Source organism: Pteronotus mesoamericanus, unplaced genomic scaffold, assembly GCF_021234165.1.
Source record: "Pteronotus mesoamericanus isolate MK-2021 breed Mesoamerican mustached bat unplaced genomic scaffold, CSHL_Meso_final contig_105, whole genome shotgun sequence".
In the NCBI taxonomy this organism is placed as follows: domain Eukaryota; kingdom Metazoa; phylum Chordata; class Mammalia; order Chiroptera; family Mormoopidae; genus Pteronotus; species Pteronotus mesoamericanus.
Window position 1 is genome coordinate 14731982 of NW_026555006.1, and position 19085 is coordinate 14751066.

At 39.0% G+C, this 19085-nt stretch overlaps 1 protein-coding gene across 7 annotated transcripts in view; it reads left to right on the top strand.

Annotated features, from left to right (window-relative positions):
- DNAJC6 (DnaJ heat shock protein family (Hsp40) member C6) overlaps positions 1 to 19085 on the top strand; it is a 133843-nt gene that overhangs the window by 93515 nt on the left and 21243 nt on the right. For all 7 annotated transcript variants that reach the window (XM_054574262.1, XM_054574272.1, XM_054574283.1 and 4 more), the window contains 7 exons: positions 2514 to 2664; positions 3713 to 3762; positions 3866 to 4014; positions 12613 to 12735; positions 16334 to 16467; positions 16986 to 17180; positions 18029 to 18146. In XM_054574262.1, the coding sequence (XP_054430237.1) occupies positions 2514 to 2664; positions 3713 to 3762; positions 3866 to 4014; positions 12613 to 12735; positions 16334 to 16467; positions 16986 to 17180; positions 18029 to 18146 (920 nt within the window). The remainder of the gene's footprint in view (positions 1 to 2513; positions 2665 to 3712; positions 3763 to 3865; positions 4015 to 12612; positions 12736 to 16333; positions 16468 to 16985; positions 17181 to 18028; positions 18147 to 19085) is intronic.

A 19085-nucleotide genomic window follows, 5' to 3' on the forward strand; every position in this document is an offset into this window, starting at 1 on the left:
CTTGGCTCCACTGCTTGTTAGCTGAGGTCTTAGGTGAGCTACTTGCCTTTCTTTGAGCCTCCATTTATTCATCTATAAATTGGGTATCATGAACACTCTCCCACACTCCCATTATGTGAAATTATACTAACATAACAGTACAAGCACAGTTCTTGGTGCATAGGAGAGCTTAGTAAGTAGTAGATAGTATTTTTTTAAAGATTTTATTTATTTATTTTTAGAGAGAGGGGAAGGGAGGAAGAAAGAAAGGGAGAGAAACCTCAATGTGTGGTTGCCTCTCGTGCACTCTCTACTGGTGACCTGGTCTGCAACCCAGGTATGTACCCTGACTGGGAATCAAACCAGCAACCCTTTGGTTCACAGGCCAGCACTCAATCCACTGAGCCATACCAGCCAGGGTGTAGTAGACATTATTAATGTGCGTCCATTCATTTGCTTATTCATCAGCGTTGATTGTTCTTTGTGATTTCAAATAGAACCTTCTTTTCAAATAGATGCTGAATGGTGACTGAGACAGCAATAGCTCTTGTGATCAGAGAGGGAGTATGTAACATTCAACATGTATTTATAGGTATATGTATGGGCACCTAAATGGCATGTAGGAATATGGTAGGTACCTCAAGCAGGATTTAAAATACAGCCACCTGATCAAGAAATACAAGAAAAGATAAGCCACCTCATTAATAATTGGGAAATCACAAAATAAGACCAAAATGAGACCAAAACTGCTTTATATTTACCAGATTGGTAAAAATTTTAAAGTCTGACAATATCAAGTGCTAAGGAGAATACAGAGTGAGGGAGCCCATATGTACTTTTAGTAGGAATTTAAATTGACATGACTACTTTGGAAAATGATTTATCAATATATAGAAATTTGAAGATGTGTATCTCTTATGTCCTAGCACATTTCACTCTTAGGTATAACCAAGAGAGAATCTCCCATGTGTAATCAAGTTGATGTGTTTATAACTGCCTTGTTTTAGCAACCAACCTCATTATCCATCTTAGTGGGTAACCTTAGTGTCCAGCCTTAGTGGGTAGTGGATTCATACTTTAAGTGAGATGAAGTCACATGTGGTACCAGCATAGGTAAATTTTAAACAATGGTGAATGAAAAAAATAAAATTGCAAACATAAAACCATTTTTATATAGCTTGAAAGCATGGAGAACAACATTAATATATTGCCTATGGATACCCACAGGTGTAATAAAAGTTTAAAGAAGTTATTTGGAATAATAAATATTTAATTCAGGGTAATATTAAGAGAAGAATGAGGGATGTGGTTGGAAATGTTGCCTAGGGCTCAAATCACAACTCTACCATTTACTTACTAGCTGTATACCCTTAGACAAGTTTCTGATTTATAAAATGAAATATTACCTACCCAATAAGTATGCTGTGGGTTAAATGAGTGAATATAGATAAAATATTTAAAATAATATCTAGCAGATAGCAAGTGCTACATAAGTTTTAATGCATAATCATAGTATAGCTTCAGTCTCTTACCCCTAGATATATTAGAAACTACGCTGATAGCTTTATGTGCATTCATTTAACTGTTTCCTACAAAGTAGGCATACCAGTGCTATCTAGTGAACAGAAGCCAGGGATGCTGCTCAACACCCTACAATGTACAGGGAAGCTCCCCTCTCCAGAAAAGGAGTATTTGGCTCCAAATGTCAATAGTGTCAAGGCTGAGAAACTGAGCTAACTACAAGGGGCCAACAAATATGATTTTGTGAAGCTGGAAGTGATCAGAATCTGAAATACTTGACAAACAACACTAGTGACCACCATGCACCCTGAGACCTAAAAGCTGTCATAAAGGCCCTTCAGAAGATATTGTCCATGATGGAGTGAACTATTTGAGGGACAGCCATAAAATGAGTCTCCTAACACAGTCACCTCCACCAAAGGGCAGAGGAGACCCCGGGCTCACTGACAAGATGCCCACTGCTCCCCATTGGCAGTCTCTCTGGAGCAGCACTGTCTGAAAGACGTATAATGCAGGCCATGCATTTAAAGTAAGATTTTCTAGTATCCACATTAAAAAAGTTAAAAGGAACAAGTGAAATTAATTAATTTGTATAATCTATTTAATTCAGTATATCCAGAATACTATCATTTCAACATGTAATCAATGTAAAAAATATTGAGGTATTTTATGTTCTCCCCCCCCAGCCCGTCCCCCACTGTCTTTGAAATTTGGTGTGTATTTTATGTTCAAATGAGCCACATTTCAAGGGCTCAGTTGGCACATATGACTCATGGTTGCAGTGCTGGTTGTGCTGCTCTGAGGTTTCCGTTCCTGGGACTTTGGGAAGGACTTGCCTTAATCTCTGAGGACCAGAGGCACTGCTGTCACCCAGAGTTAGTCAGCTGAGGGCCAGATGTAACAATACATGTCCCAGGCTGCCAAAGGAGGACTGCATATGTTTTAGAAATAAAGAGCAACTGATTTTCTGTGTGGTCTGTGCCTTCACTTCCTTTTCTGTTTCTCACTGGCAGGTGCCTCATCTCCAGACATGGAGCCCAGCTACGGGGGAGGTCTCTTTGACATGGTGAAAGGAGGTGCAGGGAGGCTCTTCAGTAACCTAAAGGACAACTTGAAAGACACCCTCAAAGACACCTCTTCCAGAGTTATACAATCTGTTGCCAGGTATGTGTGTTCTTCCTGGTTGAGTTAATGGACCGCTGCACTCCCAAAGGATCTGCTTGCCTGCCAACTGCTCGCCTGGCTCAAAGACTGTCAGTTTTGTGATGTAATTTCATGGGATCTGACTGTCTGAGCAATGTCACTGAAGCCATAAAGTTGAGTCCTTCAGAAGCTACAAGCACAGTTTGGGGGAACTCAGCTTATTAGTACATGAGAGTACAGTGGGTTGCCATCCCTCGCTTTTGAATCCAACATCTTGGGTTCTAATGCATTATCTGCCCTTGTTAACCATGTAACCTAAGACAAGTTAAGTAAGCTCTCTGAGCTGTGCTTTTATACCCTGGTAGGATTCTTGCCTTTGAATGTTTGAGAATTAAATGACCTAATCATAACCTCAGTCTTCATCAACAGTACTCATGGATTGTGATTAAAACAGAATTTTGTTTTTGTATCTTAATAACCCATTAAAATTTACTTAGTGGGAGAAGTTTTTTACCCTCCCACTATTTGAAAACTTTTACAGGTAGACCATATGAATTCCTTTTATTCTTAGTTATTAGAAAGTTTTAGGATCACTTTAAGTTACAATCTGCAGTTTTAAATCAGAAATTCAAATGTTAAGTTTAATATATTAGTCAACATTTTAAACCCAAACTAGGGTCTGGTAGGCAGGAAAAGGATGTCTTTTGTTCTTTCTCTATCACTTCCCTCTCTATGCCCTAGCTGCCAACACCTATGGGTGATACTCCTTCTGTAGGCAAAGAGCCTGAAACAATCATTGCTAATAAATAAGCATTGTTTTCTGAGTGGATTCTGCTCATAAAGTGGCATCTGTTTGTAAAGGCTATTGGAGTGAACCAGTTGGAGTGGTAGATTGAAGCTCCCTAGGGTGTGGGCTGTTTTCTCTCAACAATGCTCCCTTGTTAGAGAGAAGGCCTTGAGGGAAGTCAAAATATGCCAACTAGAGGGAAGTGCTCCAGGTGACTGAGAGAGAGAAAGGTTGGCATATTTGGTTCATTTTAATGAGTGGCCTTTCTTGTCTTGCTTTTAGCTACACGAAGGGAGATTTAGACTTCACTTACGTTACCTCCAGAATTATTGGTAAGTTGCTCATGCTTGTTAACTGCTCAAACTCGATTCCCAATTGCTGCTCATCCTGACAGCAGGCCTGTTTAACCTTTTTCTTTCTGCGTGACCCTCCCAGTGATGTCCTTTCCTCTGGACAACGTAGACATAGGATTCAGGAATCAAGTGGATGACATTCGAAGCTTTTTGGATTCCAGGCATCTTGACCACTACACGGTGTACAATCTGTCACCTAAGTCCTATCGAACTGCCAAGTTTCACAGCCGGGTAAGCAATTTTAGCTCTGGGATCACATAGTTGAAGATATAACAGGGTATTTCTCTTCTTAAAGCTATCCTCAAAGCCTTTGCCCTAAAAGCTGAAAAACTACACATTCCGGACTCTTCTAGCCCCAAAATATTCATTAGGCTTTAATGAGATATCTTTAGGTAAAGATATTTGCTGGAAAGTCTGTCAATGAAATACCATCTTAAGTTGGGGCCTTAAATCAGTTGTGGTTTGTTTCTCAGTTGTTAGGGTACGTTGCTATAGGGCTCAGTTGGGGATTGAACTGCTACATAAGGCTTTTGGCTATCTTGATACTATAACACTAATTATGCCTTTAACCCTTCCTTATTGCTGCTTGGGCATCACGATGAGTCAATATAGCGAGACCAGTACAGACACACTAGCATTAACGGAAATAGTTTTCTGACATTCAGTAAAAATGCTTCTTTAATAAGTGAAGGTAGTACATACATAGTCTACATGGTAGGCTTGGTAATACTACTACTAATATTAGTTGTAGTGAGAACAGCAGCAGCCAACACTTATAGAGCATGTACAATGTGCTGGGAACTTTACTTGCAGTATCATTAAACTCTCTCAGCAGTCCTCTGAGGCAGATGGAGAAACTGAGGCACAAAGAGCTAAGGTAACTTACCCAAGACCACACAGCTAGTAAATGGCCTAAAGCTTGAGTTACTCACCATTACCTTAGGCAGAAAGTATTACCTGGGAAAGCTGGGTTGTCCCGGCTTTTGGAACTAGGCTGAGAAATATTCCTAGTTTAGAAATATTCCTAGCTATGAGGGCTGGCTTCAGCTTGAATCCAATATCAAGTCTGGTATTTCTGGCCACTGAATTCATTTTTTTAAAAGTTACATTTATTGGTGTAACAGTTAATAACAGATGTTTCAAGTGTACAATTCTAGAGTACGTCATCTGTCTATTACACAGTTTGCCCACCACCAAAAGTCTAGTCTGCTTCTATCACTGAGTTCTCGATTTACTCACCAAAATAAGGCTTTTTCTCTCTCTCAAGAACATCTTCAGCTATTTTGACTTAGCCTTTAGATATGATTGTTTCTGCAACTACATCTGGATCTGTTAATAAACAGAGAGGGTTTTCTATGCATTGGCTACTTTAAAAGAGAAGCTTGAAGTCAAATATGTAAAATGGTAGCTGGTTGTCTGTGCTGTGTATCTAGGATCTCAGCTTTGAGGCCAGAACCCATCTTGCTCCAAATTTCAGTTGCCATTGATAATCTCTGGGCTTCAGTTTCCAGACTTGTAAAAAATGCAAGAAGTTTGACCTGTATGCTGCGATTCCTGCCCTATGCTCAATCTGATAAGGGAGGGTTTTGTTAAGGACTCTCTCTTCTCAGGGTGTTCCCTTAGTAGGCCAGAGGTAACCCAGTGGTTCTCAAAGTGCAGCGAACCCCAGGAGCACCTAGAGGGCTTGTTAGACATGAGGCCCAGCATTGCTGAGTCAGCAGGACAGGGGTGCTGTGAGAACTGGCATTGCTAACAGTTTCTGGGTGCTGCTCCTCTGCCACCCTGCACCACTCTGAGAAGCGAGGATGAAACCAGTTCTGAAGCAGTTTGGTCCAAATTGGCATTTTATCATGGAGATTTTAAATGTAGCTCCCTACAATTCCCTATAATTAACTGCCCTTCCAACTCTTACTTCGTCTGTTACCTAATTCAGAGCAAGTGAGTTGACAGTCAAACAACAATGCGTGGGTAGACATTTTGTTTCTAACGCAGATGCAAATTTTTTGAATTGGTTTTTTTGCTTGTTTGGAGACTAAATCAGTGCCACCATTTTTAAAATTGAAGGACAGTGGAACATCCTGCACAATATTTCATAGAAATTTTATTTGATCTTGAAAGATCTGTGACAGTCTGGAAGAATTTCCTTCTGAAAGTAAATAAAGATACAATACCATTATTAGAAGCATTCATACATGTGAAAATGACTCTTTAGGTAGTATTTATAAAAGCAATTGCTATAAATATATTTAAAGAAAGGTATCTATTAGTGTCACCACATATTTTGTGACCAATCTTAACAATCTTACCAAAGGAACCAGGAATTACATAATGAATTACATTTGCCACAGGCTGCTCTCACTTTCCTTAAAAGGGCAGGGAGCATGTTTATTTTATTTGCTACCTAGAACAGTGCCTGGAATGGCTACAAGTTTCTCAGAGAAATGAATATGTCAAGGACTGTTAAACATACAGATAATAAAATAAATATTTGGTTCTTGTTCTCAAGGCACTTACGCCTAGTTGGAGAGAAAACCCAGGACATTCTAAAGACAAATGCAAATAATATGTACAGCACCTACTGAGGGAGATTAATGAAGGGAGACAGCAGTGTGAGCTGGATCTTGAAGCATGAACAAGTCCCGTACAAGTGAAAGGTGTGGGGTTGTTTCTTTTCCATGCAAATTGTAGAAGGTGTCTTATGAGGTCCTCCGTGCCCCGGCCTCTGCCTGCCTTTCCGGATTCGCCCCTCACTGTTCTCCTGCCCAGAAACCCATGCTCCAGCCGGGGTACACACACGCTGCCTCCTTGCTTAAGCTGCTCCTTCTTAAAAAGCCACCCATTGCCGCACCACCCCCACCCCTTGTTTGTTAGCCTTACTTCACTACCGGAAGGATTTCCACAGGGTTGTTCCCATTCTTTCTCTCTGAAACACAGGATTGCATGATGCCTCGGCCCTTTGCAGATAGTCCCAGAACTCTGCAGAATGGAACTAGACCCTCGGGTGTAGCTCTGCATCCCTCAGTTGCACATCAGGGAGACAGTCCCAAAACTTTAGTATATTCATCTTAGCTCTGTTTTTGATGTGACTTTTTTCAAGCTCCTGGTCCTTTCTACCTCCAGTACTAACACTGTGAATTGATTTGCATCTCATTGTTGCATTACTTAGAAATGTAACAATTACTTAGAATTACAATTACTTACAATTACTTAGAAATGTAACAAAAAAGAAAAGTTCTCTTGCTTCTCATCTTCCAGTCCGTGAAGGCTAGAACCATTTCTTCCTCCTATTAAGTTAGTGGAGTGCTAGGTCTGCAATGAAAAGTTATTTTAATAAGCATATATGGCACAGTGTTCCATAGATACCACTGTTGGAACTGGACACTGGTTTTATTTAGATTCAAAGGAGTCCAGCTCTGTGTTTATCTCTGTGCCTTAGAACCTGAACTCAGTCACTTTACAGTTTTATTATGTGATGTGTGTTTGGGGATATGGGTGGTAGTGGCAAAGACAGGCTGTTTCTAGGAAGAATGTATTTGCTTAGGGGTGTCATTCTATATTTCGATTAGCTTTGATGCTCAGAAGCCACATGGGTTGACAGGGATCATATGCAATAATCAAAAAGCAGTTTCTTAGTATTTGCATATGTAACAGAAAGTTAAAAATATAATTCTGTGTTTAGTATCAATTTCAGCAGAAGAGTCAACTCAAAACAGCACGTGGCAGATAGTCCTCCATACAAAGTGAGGTGCCAGCACACCAATTCAGAACTACAGAGGAGGTATTGAAGGTCAGGTTTTTTATTCTTCTTAGCCAGTACCCACCTGGAGGAAGTAAAAAGTACCAATGTTGACAGTAAAGTCCCGGGAACTAATGAGATCATTATCTGAACCAGATGTTCCTAATCTGAGTTAAAAAGATGGATCCACTGTGTATTTAGATTCATGCATGAGCTTCAGAGAGTTTAAGCATCTGCTTTCACTTCATTTTTATAATTATTATTGTGGAGAGGTATATGGAACATAAACATTTCATTTTAACCATTTGTAAGTGTACAGATCAGTGGCATTTCACTCACTATGTTGGGCGGTCACCACCGCTCTCTATACCCACAACTTTTCCCCATCATCCGCATCCACTCATGAGTGTGTGTACGTGTGTGTACCCTGGTTCAGCTTCCGCACCGATGGTTTGTAGCTGTGCCCCAGAATATCAAGAACCGCAGCGTTATACATTATGCTGTCGTCAGTAAAAGGAAAACTGGATGAATGGCCACTAAATCTAGCTTGGTTCTAAAGTTCTAAGTCTCTGATTAATGCTATTCCAGGGCCACTTTGAGCCCCTTTCTCCCTCTGCCCAACCAGGGAGGAAGGTATGCTGTTAGTAGCATAGGAAAAATAAACACAGATGGTTCTTTTAGATTCTTCCTTCATTTTGACTCTTTGAAAACCATACGCTCTTTTAGGATTCCTTCCCTTTTGGGAACACCTTGATTTAAGAGGCCATGATTGTTTGTAGGTGAACCTTTTATTTTTTCCTCTTTTCCTCCCAAAGTTCACCAAAGCTCCCCATTGTTTCTGCTTTGGTTTGCTGTTGATCAAGGGGGTTGGCCATAAAGGAGTGAAACTTCATCTTTCCCTCTGCTACCATGCATCAGTGTAAGGACAGGTGATAATGGGGAAGAAAGAAACCCCCAATCTGGGGGTCAGAGGGCCATGGATCCCCACATTATAGCTCCATAAGCTTCTGTGAATTGTCCTAACTGTGGTGAAATAGAGCCATTACATAAAGCCCTGCAAATGTAAGATGGGATTGTAGTAAATATTCATCAGACAGTGTGGTATAATAAAAAGCACCCAAATTTACTATTTTTATAAAGGTAAAATTTATATAATATAAACAAATTTTAAACTTTAGAAATTACCCTAGGTTCCTATTTTAGCTGCTCTTCTTGGGTAAGTTACTTTACCTCACCCAAGACTCAGTTTTCTCCTGTATAAATGGGGGTGACAATAAGAATACCTATCTTGTAAATACTTAGAACACATTTCTTTAAGTTTGCTTAAGAAATAAATTTGATAGCAGTGTCTGTCATAGAGTAAGCATCAGTAAATGGTAGCCATGATTAACACTGGTAATAACAATGCCATGATAAATGATCAACTGAAGTACCCTGTCCTCCAAAAATGGTTTCGGATTCTGGAAACACTGGATATGGCTCGTTAGTCCTATTTTCCGTAGCACCTTTTGCTCTTATGTGCAGCAGATGGGGTGATTGTGCTGTCTTACCTCGTGCTTGAGGAGAGAGACGGATGAAAATTGAATGGCATCTAGCCCTGGTTCTGTTTTCGCCTCTCTTCGCCCTGGGTGATGTCATGGCAGCCTTGTAATCCATATGGCATTCTCTGATGCTCTGCAGCGCCAGGAGGTGTTCAGAGGGACTGGGGACGGCATGGTGAAGTGTCACTTGGCTGTATGACAGTGCTTATTGCATGAAACTGTGAACCCCAGAGACAGAGAGAGAGAGAAAAAGAAATAGCTTGCAGTGATTACATTCCTTTTAAAAATGTTTTGGGTTTGTTTATGCCTTAAAGTATTTTCCCTTTTAGACAGAGCATGTGCTTTTAAAAAAATTCTAATTGTATATTTGCTTAATGATTATAATTATATATCAAGTAAATATATAATTATAGAGCACTTTGAAATTAATATTATTTACTTGATTGATTTAATTATTCTGAAGCTATTAGTCTATTGTGCTAAAAACAATCTGGTCAACTTAGCTGCGACTCATTACAGATATTGACACTTAGTGTTTGTGTGGGCGACATACAGTTTCTAAAAGGTTTAAAAATACTGCAATATTGCCTGGGAAAACAAATTTCCTACACTTTTACATAGCTGTGATCTAAAAAAACAACAAAATTGATACACCTTTTTCTTCCCCCAAATAGTGCACATGTAGACAAATCTCATTACAAGAAGGGATTGCCAAATGGTGTCCAAGTTTTCACTCTTTCACTCACTCAGCAAATACCTACTGAGCACCTGGCATTCAACTGGCACATGCACACTGGATTTGAGTTGCAAAAATGAATAAGTTATGGTCTCACTTCTCATGGAGATTAGTGTCTAGAGGGGAGACAGGCATAAACAGTTATTTTAATATAGCTTGACAATGAGTTGGCATTTACTGTATTTACCTTGTTGTACTACTAAATTCTCACAACAATCTAGTAATACCCACTTTCTCTTTACACACACCAGAATTGAGGCACGGAGAGGTTAGTAACTTGCCTAAGGTTTATTAAGTAAGTGGCTGGTAAAGCCACTTACTATCTAGTGATAAAAGGTGTAATAGATGAAAATGGACAGCAGCCTGGGTACAAAGATGACTATGGTAAGTTGACTAAATATTTCTGCCTGTGGGGGTGTTAGAGAAACCTTCATAAACAGGAGAGCACTTAAACTGGGGTTTTGAAGGATGAATAAAGATTTACCAGGGAGCAAAAAACATTGCAGACAGGAAGCAGCTTGTGCAAATGTACATTTTGTAATCCTTTTGATGGCAAAAATTTATCTTCCCAATATTTTTTAATCAATATATCATCTCCATTTCCTGAAACAATATCAATGGGGAATCTATTTAGGGGATACATATGGGCCAGAAACAGCCCTAAATCATATTGGGTAAAAGGGACAACATGTTATGGAGTTTAACTCAACAAAGGCCCAATACTGGGTTGGTAGCTATGTCAAGCATTTCAACTACTTTGTTTAATAAACCACATCTGTCATTTGCAAAGGTATAGAAAAATGGGTAACAAGAAAGGTTCCCTGCCACAACCCCACAATCATTTTGTAGAAAAAAAGTTACAGACTAACAAAAAGAATGGGCTTTCTTGGCAGCCCCAGATTGAGGAACATCATGTGTTTGCTTTTAGATGTCAGCTTTAAGGAGACCACACATAATTTACCATTTACTTTTGACTGGTTATTATCTGGTTACCAGAAAAGGGCAAACCAAAAAGATTGCTCCTACCTCCCATGCCACACTATTAAATATTAGGAATTTGAGGCATTTGCATTTTCTGAGGCTAATGATACTCATGTTGTAGAGCACTTTCTGATGACTCCATCCACACAAAACCTGTTCTTCAGAATTCCCTATGTTAGCAGATGGCACCTGCTCCCATTCTTTTAGCCAACCATGCACGCTGGAAACCTGGAGTCCTCCTCGACTCTTTTTCCCTCATCTGTCTCTTGAGTACAGCCCTCCATGCTCATGCACTGCCACTATGTGGTCAGTCACCCACTCTTGTGTATAGATATTCCACTTTTCTCTTTAATTTTTAATCCCTCAAGCCTTTTTGCACCCCACTGGTGCTTGTCTAAGCCTAAGCCACCACCGTCCCTTACTGGGGCTGCTGAGCAGCCTCCTCACTGGTCCCCCGACTACTCTCATGTCATCTGCCTCCATTCCCCATAGTGGATCTTGAGAGTTCTTTGGAAAAAGGCAGATCTGAGAGTCACTCTTTTTCCTAAACAATTTTCCCAGTTTCTAACAAGGCCTTGTATGTGTGATTTGACCCCCTCAGTCTATACTCTCGCCATACATTTTTAAAACATTCTTGGCTCTATCTGATTTAGGGCTTTGCACTGGCAGTTACCTGATACAATAATAATAATAACTACATTTATTGATCACTTCATGTGTGTCAGATACTGATGTAAGCCTTTGAAGTACATTCTCATGTAGTCCCTACAACCCTCTCAGTTAGATAGGTATTATTTACCACATTTTATGAAGAAAAGCTCATATATAATTTTGTTAACCAGTACCACCTTGATAAATTCAATAAAAAAGTTTAAAAAAGGCTTAATGAGATCACAAAGATTTCCCAAGTCTAAGCTTCTTTTTATTATTTATTAGTTAAATTAGTGAATATCTAATCCATTGAGGCTGATGCCTAATATTTTGAGTGAAATAACTATTTCAACCAATATACTGTTGTAGCACAATTATTTATATTCAGAAGACCAAGTTACAATGCTGGTACTGACCAGCAGTGTGATTTTAGACAAGACAGCCTCTGAGAATCAGTTTCCTTGTCTGCAAAATGCGGCTTGTAGCAATACCTGTCTTATGTGATTGCTGTACAGATTAGAGCCAAGCAGAAGTCTTGGAACATACTTGGTGCTCTACAGTGTATTTAAAGAGTATGTGTGTTAGATGAATGAAAATGCTGACGGTTGGCCCCATGGAGTTGTGGGTTTCTTCACGAAAAGAGAAGTAAGAGACCTGAACAAGGCTTGGCTCCCTATGCTGCACTTTGTGTGTGACCATGACAGCTGGTATAAAATTAGGACTAGTACAGGATTTACAAGATAAACCTATAATTAAACATCTAGTAGGCAGGTCAAAACATTGTATACTTAAGAGATTTAAATTTGGAGTTTTGTGTAGTGGGTAGTATTACATAGCCAACGAGGTATATCTGAGACATAATTATTGCTAATTGAAATAAAATTTTGGGTAACCTCACAGGATAAAAAAAGCCCAAATAAGCCATTTAAACTTAAATGATTTAGCTGAATTTAAAATGTATTTTACAACATGTTTTTATGCCCTTACTGAGACAGAATTTTTTAATGAAAAAAATTACTGGATTAAGTAACTCTTTTTTCCTTTGTTTGGAGCACTCTAAACTGTTCCTGGCCATATTAAAAGAGGATAGAGTATCACTTGCAGAAGCAGTTGTGTGATGTAATGCCTGTGGATGGAGAGGACGTCACCAGGGGAATTCATTTCCTTTTGCTGTGTTCCCTCAGGTTTCAGAATGCAGTTGGCCCATTAGGCAGGCCCCTAGTCTGCACAACCTCTTTGCTGTGTGTCGGAATATGTATAACTGGCTACTGCAGAATCCCAAAAACGTCTGTGTTGTCCACTGCTTGGTGAGTAACCTTTATTGTTGTTGCCATTGTCTGTGGTGGTTTGGTGTAGCTTAGTCAACAGCTGGCCCTGTGCAGACTGATGGGCAGGTAACGTTTAAGTCGAGTTATCATTTTATTGAGCCCCTACTTAGGAATTAGGTGATCTGAGGGATATAAAAATGAGGAATGACCTCATTAGTTTTGCCTTAAAATTTGAGTACTAGTGAGGGAGGCAGGTATGTACAGAACCCACATTATACAGGGCCTCTAGAGCGTGCTGAGTATTACAAGAGGTAGAAATAAGAGCTGTGGGTGTGCAGGTAAAAATGCCATTGACCTTGTATGCCATAACTACATCAGAATATTTATTTTTCTTACTCTTTTAAAATAATTTTAAAAATTTTTTCAATTACAGTTGACATATGATATTATATTAGTTTCAGGTATACGACATAGTAGTTAGAGATTTATATAATTTAAGTAGCAATAACCCTGATGAGTCTAGTACCCAGTTAACACCACAGTTATTACAACATTATTGATTATACTCCCTATGCTTTCTTTATTTTTTGTGCTTAAATAGAAATGAAATAAAAAGATACCTATGCCCTTGTAAGTAGTCACTGTATTTTACAGTCATATTTTGCCAGTAGGAATGATGACTTTTCTGACAGCTGACTTTGTAGAGTCCTTTTCTCTATCCCTTTTTCTGGAGGCCTCTTACCTATTGTTTAAAAACTCAAGTTTCAGTAAAATCTTTTTGATGCTTTTGAGTATTTTCACCATAGGGACATCCCCACTGCATCTCCACTGCATCATCATATTGGTGATCTGACTGTTGTCCCTTTAGACTGTGAGCATATTACAGTCAAGAACTGTGTCTTCTTCCCCTTGCACCGCAGGTATGAAAGATTTGAAAAAGTGGTTGACAACATAAACAAATGAACACACAAATGGAATCTGATCCATAGTAAATAAATATATATATTTACTATGATCTTACTTGATGATTCTCCGCCTTCTTCTTGAGAGCCAGCTGGCCAAGGGGAAAAAACAGAACATTTTTTCTTCTTTCCACTTCAAATACTTAACTTCTAATATAAAAACTAATAAAAAATGTAAAGACCTGCATGGCAGATAAAAGGAGGGGACACATGCTCTAAGCACCTTGAGCATGTTAAAAGAATGTCTGGAGGACTAAATTCTAAAAAGAATTAAGATTGAGAAAACTGTTTTTTAAAAAGAAAAAATGTCCTTGGAATAAGGACAGTAAATGCTTGAGTCGCATGGTATAGCCTTAACTCCTTTATTCTGTTCCTTTGTTGGGGGAACAAATACCAAGCTAGAAAGGGAATAGCAATAATTAAGACAAAGCTGATAGATAGTGAGATAGTGAAAGAGACTCACAGTACTGAACAATAATCCCCTCTCTGGACTTGCATTATGTGACAGAATGCCAAAAGCACTAGGAAAAGCAATTGTGGATCCTTTATATAATATGAAGAAACTGGAAGAGGGACCAGGCAAGCTAAGAGAACTTGTTTCCAAAAGAGAGGACGTTGATTTTGGAAAGTTAACAGGCTGGAGAGCCTCATGGCAATTCAGGTGCAATTCTCATATAAATTTTTGCACAGATAATTTTCAACTCTTGGGAAAAACACCAGAAGTTGGTTCATGATGAACACTCATATCAAACTAACTGAACTTTTTGCAACAGGACTAGTAGATTATAGTAGAGAAGAGTTTATTGAATTTCTCCAAGATATTTATGAGTTTCTTATAGTCAAGAAGGAGAGACTTGGGCTAGGTTCTTATATGTTTAGTAAAATTGTGGTTGAATATGTGCTTTCAAAGGTATATGGTTAATGGATCAATAGCCTCCCAAGGTTGTTTTGGTTGTCCTTTCCATCAGCATTTTTTTATGACAATGTGGAGATCAGGCTGATCAATTTTCTCAGAATGGGAGATTCACATGATGAATCTGGATTTTAAAAGTTTTTGGAGATTGATTATTTAACAGAAACCATGTGAAGTTAAATACAGGATAAATATAAGCTCTTAAATTCTGATTCTAAAAGATTGTATATATTTGTTTATTAGCTTAACATATCATCTGAAAAAGAACTAAGGACTTTAGTAGATAGAAAGATCAATATGAGTTTATGGTGTGACTTAATCTGCATTTAAACTAGCTTGGCCTGAGCTCATGTTAGTAAAAGCATCGTGTCCAAACTATGGAAGATGATATTTCCTCTCTAGTTTAGTTAGAACACATGTCATAGCTTGCGTTTCACATCTGGACAGCACATTTAAGGTTGTTTTAAAACTAGAGTCTTGTTCAGAGGAAATATATCAAATGATAATGCCTCTTCAAATGGAATACTAAATGAGGAAGAACTGAAGGGATTGTGTATTAGCCTGCGTTCTCCAGAGAAACAGAACCAATTGGATATATAGAGAGTAATACACATGAAATTTGTTACAGGAATTGGCTGGGAAGTCCCACAGTCTGCCTTCTGCAAGCTGGAGAGCCAGGAAGGCCAGTGGTATAATTTAGTCTGTGTCTGAAGGCCTTACAATCACAGGGGCCACCACTCTAAGTCCAGGCATCTGAAGGTCCCAAACATAGGAGCGCTCTAATGTCTGAGGGCAGCAGAAGACAGAGGGCCCAGCACAAGAGGAGAGAAAATTTGTCCTTTTTGTGCCTTCTGTGCCCTCAACAGGTTATATGATGTCCCGTCCCTTGTGACAAAGGCAGATCTCTTTACTCAGTCTACTGATTCGAATGCTGACCTCTTCCAGAAACACCCTCCCACACCTACTCAGAAACAATGTTTTATCAGTTGTCTGGGCATCCCTTAGCCTGGCCAAGTTGACACATAAAATGAACCATCATAGATTGGAGTGTTTTTAACCTGGAAATTAAAAGGATTGATGGAAAGGGAGGCTGTCAAAGGGGGAAAGAAGGAAGAATGATGGTCATCTCAGGCATAGACTTCAACTCAACATATTCTGAATAAGGAAGGACTTTGTAAACTGGGCCGGCCTACTTCAAGTAGCAGTAAGCTCCCTGTCGCTTCCAGTGTTCCAGAAGAGGTTGGGTCACCATCTGTCAGAAATGTTATTGTATGTATTCCTTCATTGAGTGAGGTTGAATCAGGTGAAGATTCTTTTATATGATTTTATACGAATCTAGGAACATATATTGTGTGAAATACATACATAGAATATTCTATAATAAAATGCAGTATTTACCTCCAGTCCCAAACTAAGAGACCTCAACTGTTAGTTCTGATGCCGCAAGTCCAAAGTTTAAACTTTGTACTTTGAAGGTTAGATTATTTTTTAGTAAGTATATGCAAATCTAATTTATATTCACTGTGTTTTTAGGTTAGTAGAGAGTCAGTTTCATCCTAAGAATAAGTCTCTCCTTTCTGCTTGGTGATTGAAATAGCTGGGACCAAGTTTGTTTTTCAAGTAAACAATTTTTCATTGAGAGGCATGCCCAGTTAAAAGGATTTCTCTCCTTTCTTCCTCCCCTCCCCTCAATTCCTCTCTCTTAGTGGTGAGTAGCTGAGTGGATCATGTTTATGACAAGTTTATGCATTTCCTTTGGCAGGATGGGCGGGCAGCATCGTCAATTCTGGTTGGTGCTATGTTCATTTTCTGTAATCTCTACTCTACTCCTGGACCAGCTGTTCGGTTGTTATATGCAAAGCGACCAGGCATAGGACTTTCGCCTTCCCACAGGAGGTAAAGTAAGCAAGATGCAGAGTAGGCACAGAAACAATCAAATTGATATCACATACTTAAAGGACAAAAAAAACAACTAATACCTTTTTAGATAATTGACTTACTATCTTTCTCTTATTTAAATTGCATCTCCTTACCTTTTCTTTTTGGATTAAACGTGTTTCTGATGATAAAATTCTAAAATTGTTTCAATGCCAACCTTTAGCTGATAAGTTTTAATTGGCTAGATCAAATAGGAATAGATGTTCAAATATTGTGCTGGTATAAAGCTCCCATAAGCTTTTTCATTTAAAAATACCTCTTTATCAGTTCTTAGGGGAAGGTACAGCAGTGTCACTAGATAAAAGCTTTCCTAAATTATTGGCTGCATTCTCTTTTGCTAGTTCATATTAAAGAAGTTAACATAGTAAATTTTTATTGTAAGTTAATAATTTACAAAAATAAACATCATAGCAAATATCAGTTGCTCTTTCTTCTGGTGTGGTGGACACCAACAGAATGACCATCTTCTGTTTTAGATACCTGGGCTATATGTGTGACCTCCTAGCAGACAAACCCTACCGTCCTCACTTCAAACCTCTCACGATTAAGTCGATCACTGTCAGTCCGGTCCCTTTTTTTAACAAACAGAGAAACGGATGTCGCCCTTACTGTGATGTACTGATTGGAGAAACCAAAATATATACAACCTGTGCAGATTTTGAACGAATGAAGTAAGTCATGATACTTCCCTTCTTCTTGTGAACTGCTCAATTCTTCTGTAAGTTGGATCATGACTGATGTTAAAAAAATATTCATCATAGGCCATAGCCATAGAAATGCACAACTAAGTCAAGGGATGTCATAGCCCCCTTTCAAATGGTAATACAAGCTAAGAGACTAACATGAGCTATGACAAGAGTTAAAATACTGGTGGACAGAGGACCTGGATATTTAAAAAAGGGATGACCTCGATGAATTTGGTGAGCATAATAGAAGAGTCAGAGGTAATGAGGTTTCTAGGTGAATGAGTAGGTAGATTGTAATATAATTAAAGACATTATAGAATCTATAAGAAAGAGCAGCTACCAGTGGAAGGTGGCAGGGGAAGGAGTGTGGAAAAAGGGAGTGGATGGTAGCATAAAATGAAATTAGTTTGGAATAGATTGAATTTGAAGATTAGTATCCAAGATCCTCACAGAACATTTCATTGCTGTTTCTGTACTGATCTCGGTTGGACTTTTTGTTTTTTCTGTCCCTGTTTTTACCATTAAAGTTAGGGAAAGGCTGGATGTATTTGAAGAAAATGAGATTTGCAAAGTAGGAATGGGCAATTATTTATCTAGGAGTCTGAATGGGATGGCAAGAGAGGCCATGGCACCAGACCAACGCCAGGCCATGGCAGAACCAGTGTGCACCCAGTTGGCACTGGCTGTGCTCTTGCTTTGTTCAAGATAGGAAGTGGTTCCTGGGTCCAGGCCTGGGTGAACAACAGGTCCATTGGCCAGAGCTACAGAAGACTATACCTATGTGATTGTACCAAATTGGACTCTTTTTCATGTATGTTTCTGTCTGTTTAAAGAGAATACCGTGTCCAAGATGGGAAAATCTTCATTCCCTTGAGCATCACTGTACAAGGAGATGTGGTCGTTTCCATGTATCACTTGAGATCAACCATTGGGAGCCGGTTACAGGCCAAGGTATGGTCTCAGGAAGAATCACAGCACAAGTTCCTCTGAGCCTTCAGTGGGAGTATTTCAGAGTTTTTCTTCTACAGCACTTTAGGCTTGAGTGTCTTATGGCTTTAGGATCAGTAGGAGCCTTTAAAGATTGCTTATGCCCGTCTCCCTCATTTTACCGGGGAGGGAACTGAACTGAGGCCCACAGAGGCTATGACTTACTGAGGTGACTTTGCTGGAAGGTGGTAGCCCTAGAACTTCTAGCAAACCTTGTTCTTTAGAACTGTGTCCATTTTTTACAATGTCCCATTTGGGTCAGTTTGAGGGGGGCTATTTCTATTAAGAATGTGTGATTAAGTAATGACAGTTTTTCAATTTTTTATTGCAGTAAAATTCACATAACATAAAATTCACCCGTTTAAAGTGTGTCATTCTATTTGTATTTAGTATTCTCAAAGGGTTGTGCAACCATCAGTGCTGTCTAAATCCAGAGCATTTTCATCACCCCCAAAAGAAACCCTGCACCCACTAGCAGTCACTGCCTATTCCCCTTCTCCACCCCCAGGCCACCACTAATCTATTTTTTGTCTCTATGGATTTGTCTGTTTTGGACATTTCATGTAAATGGAATTATACAGTATGTCTTTTGTGATTGACTCTTTTCACCTAGCATAATATTTCATGGTTCATTTATGTTCTAGCATGTATTAGTACTTCATTCCTTTATATAGCCAAATAATTTTCCATTATATGACTGTATTGCCTTTTATTAATCTCTTCATCACTTGATGGACATTTGGATGATTGACACTTTTGGGATATTACAAATGATAGTGCAAGTAATTGCATTTTAATTCATCAAATATTTGCTAAGTGCATGCTCAGTCATTGCCTAGGAATTCAGGACTGACCAAAATAAGACTGTGTCCCTACCTTTAAAAAACTTAGCGTAACAGGGGA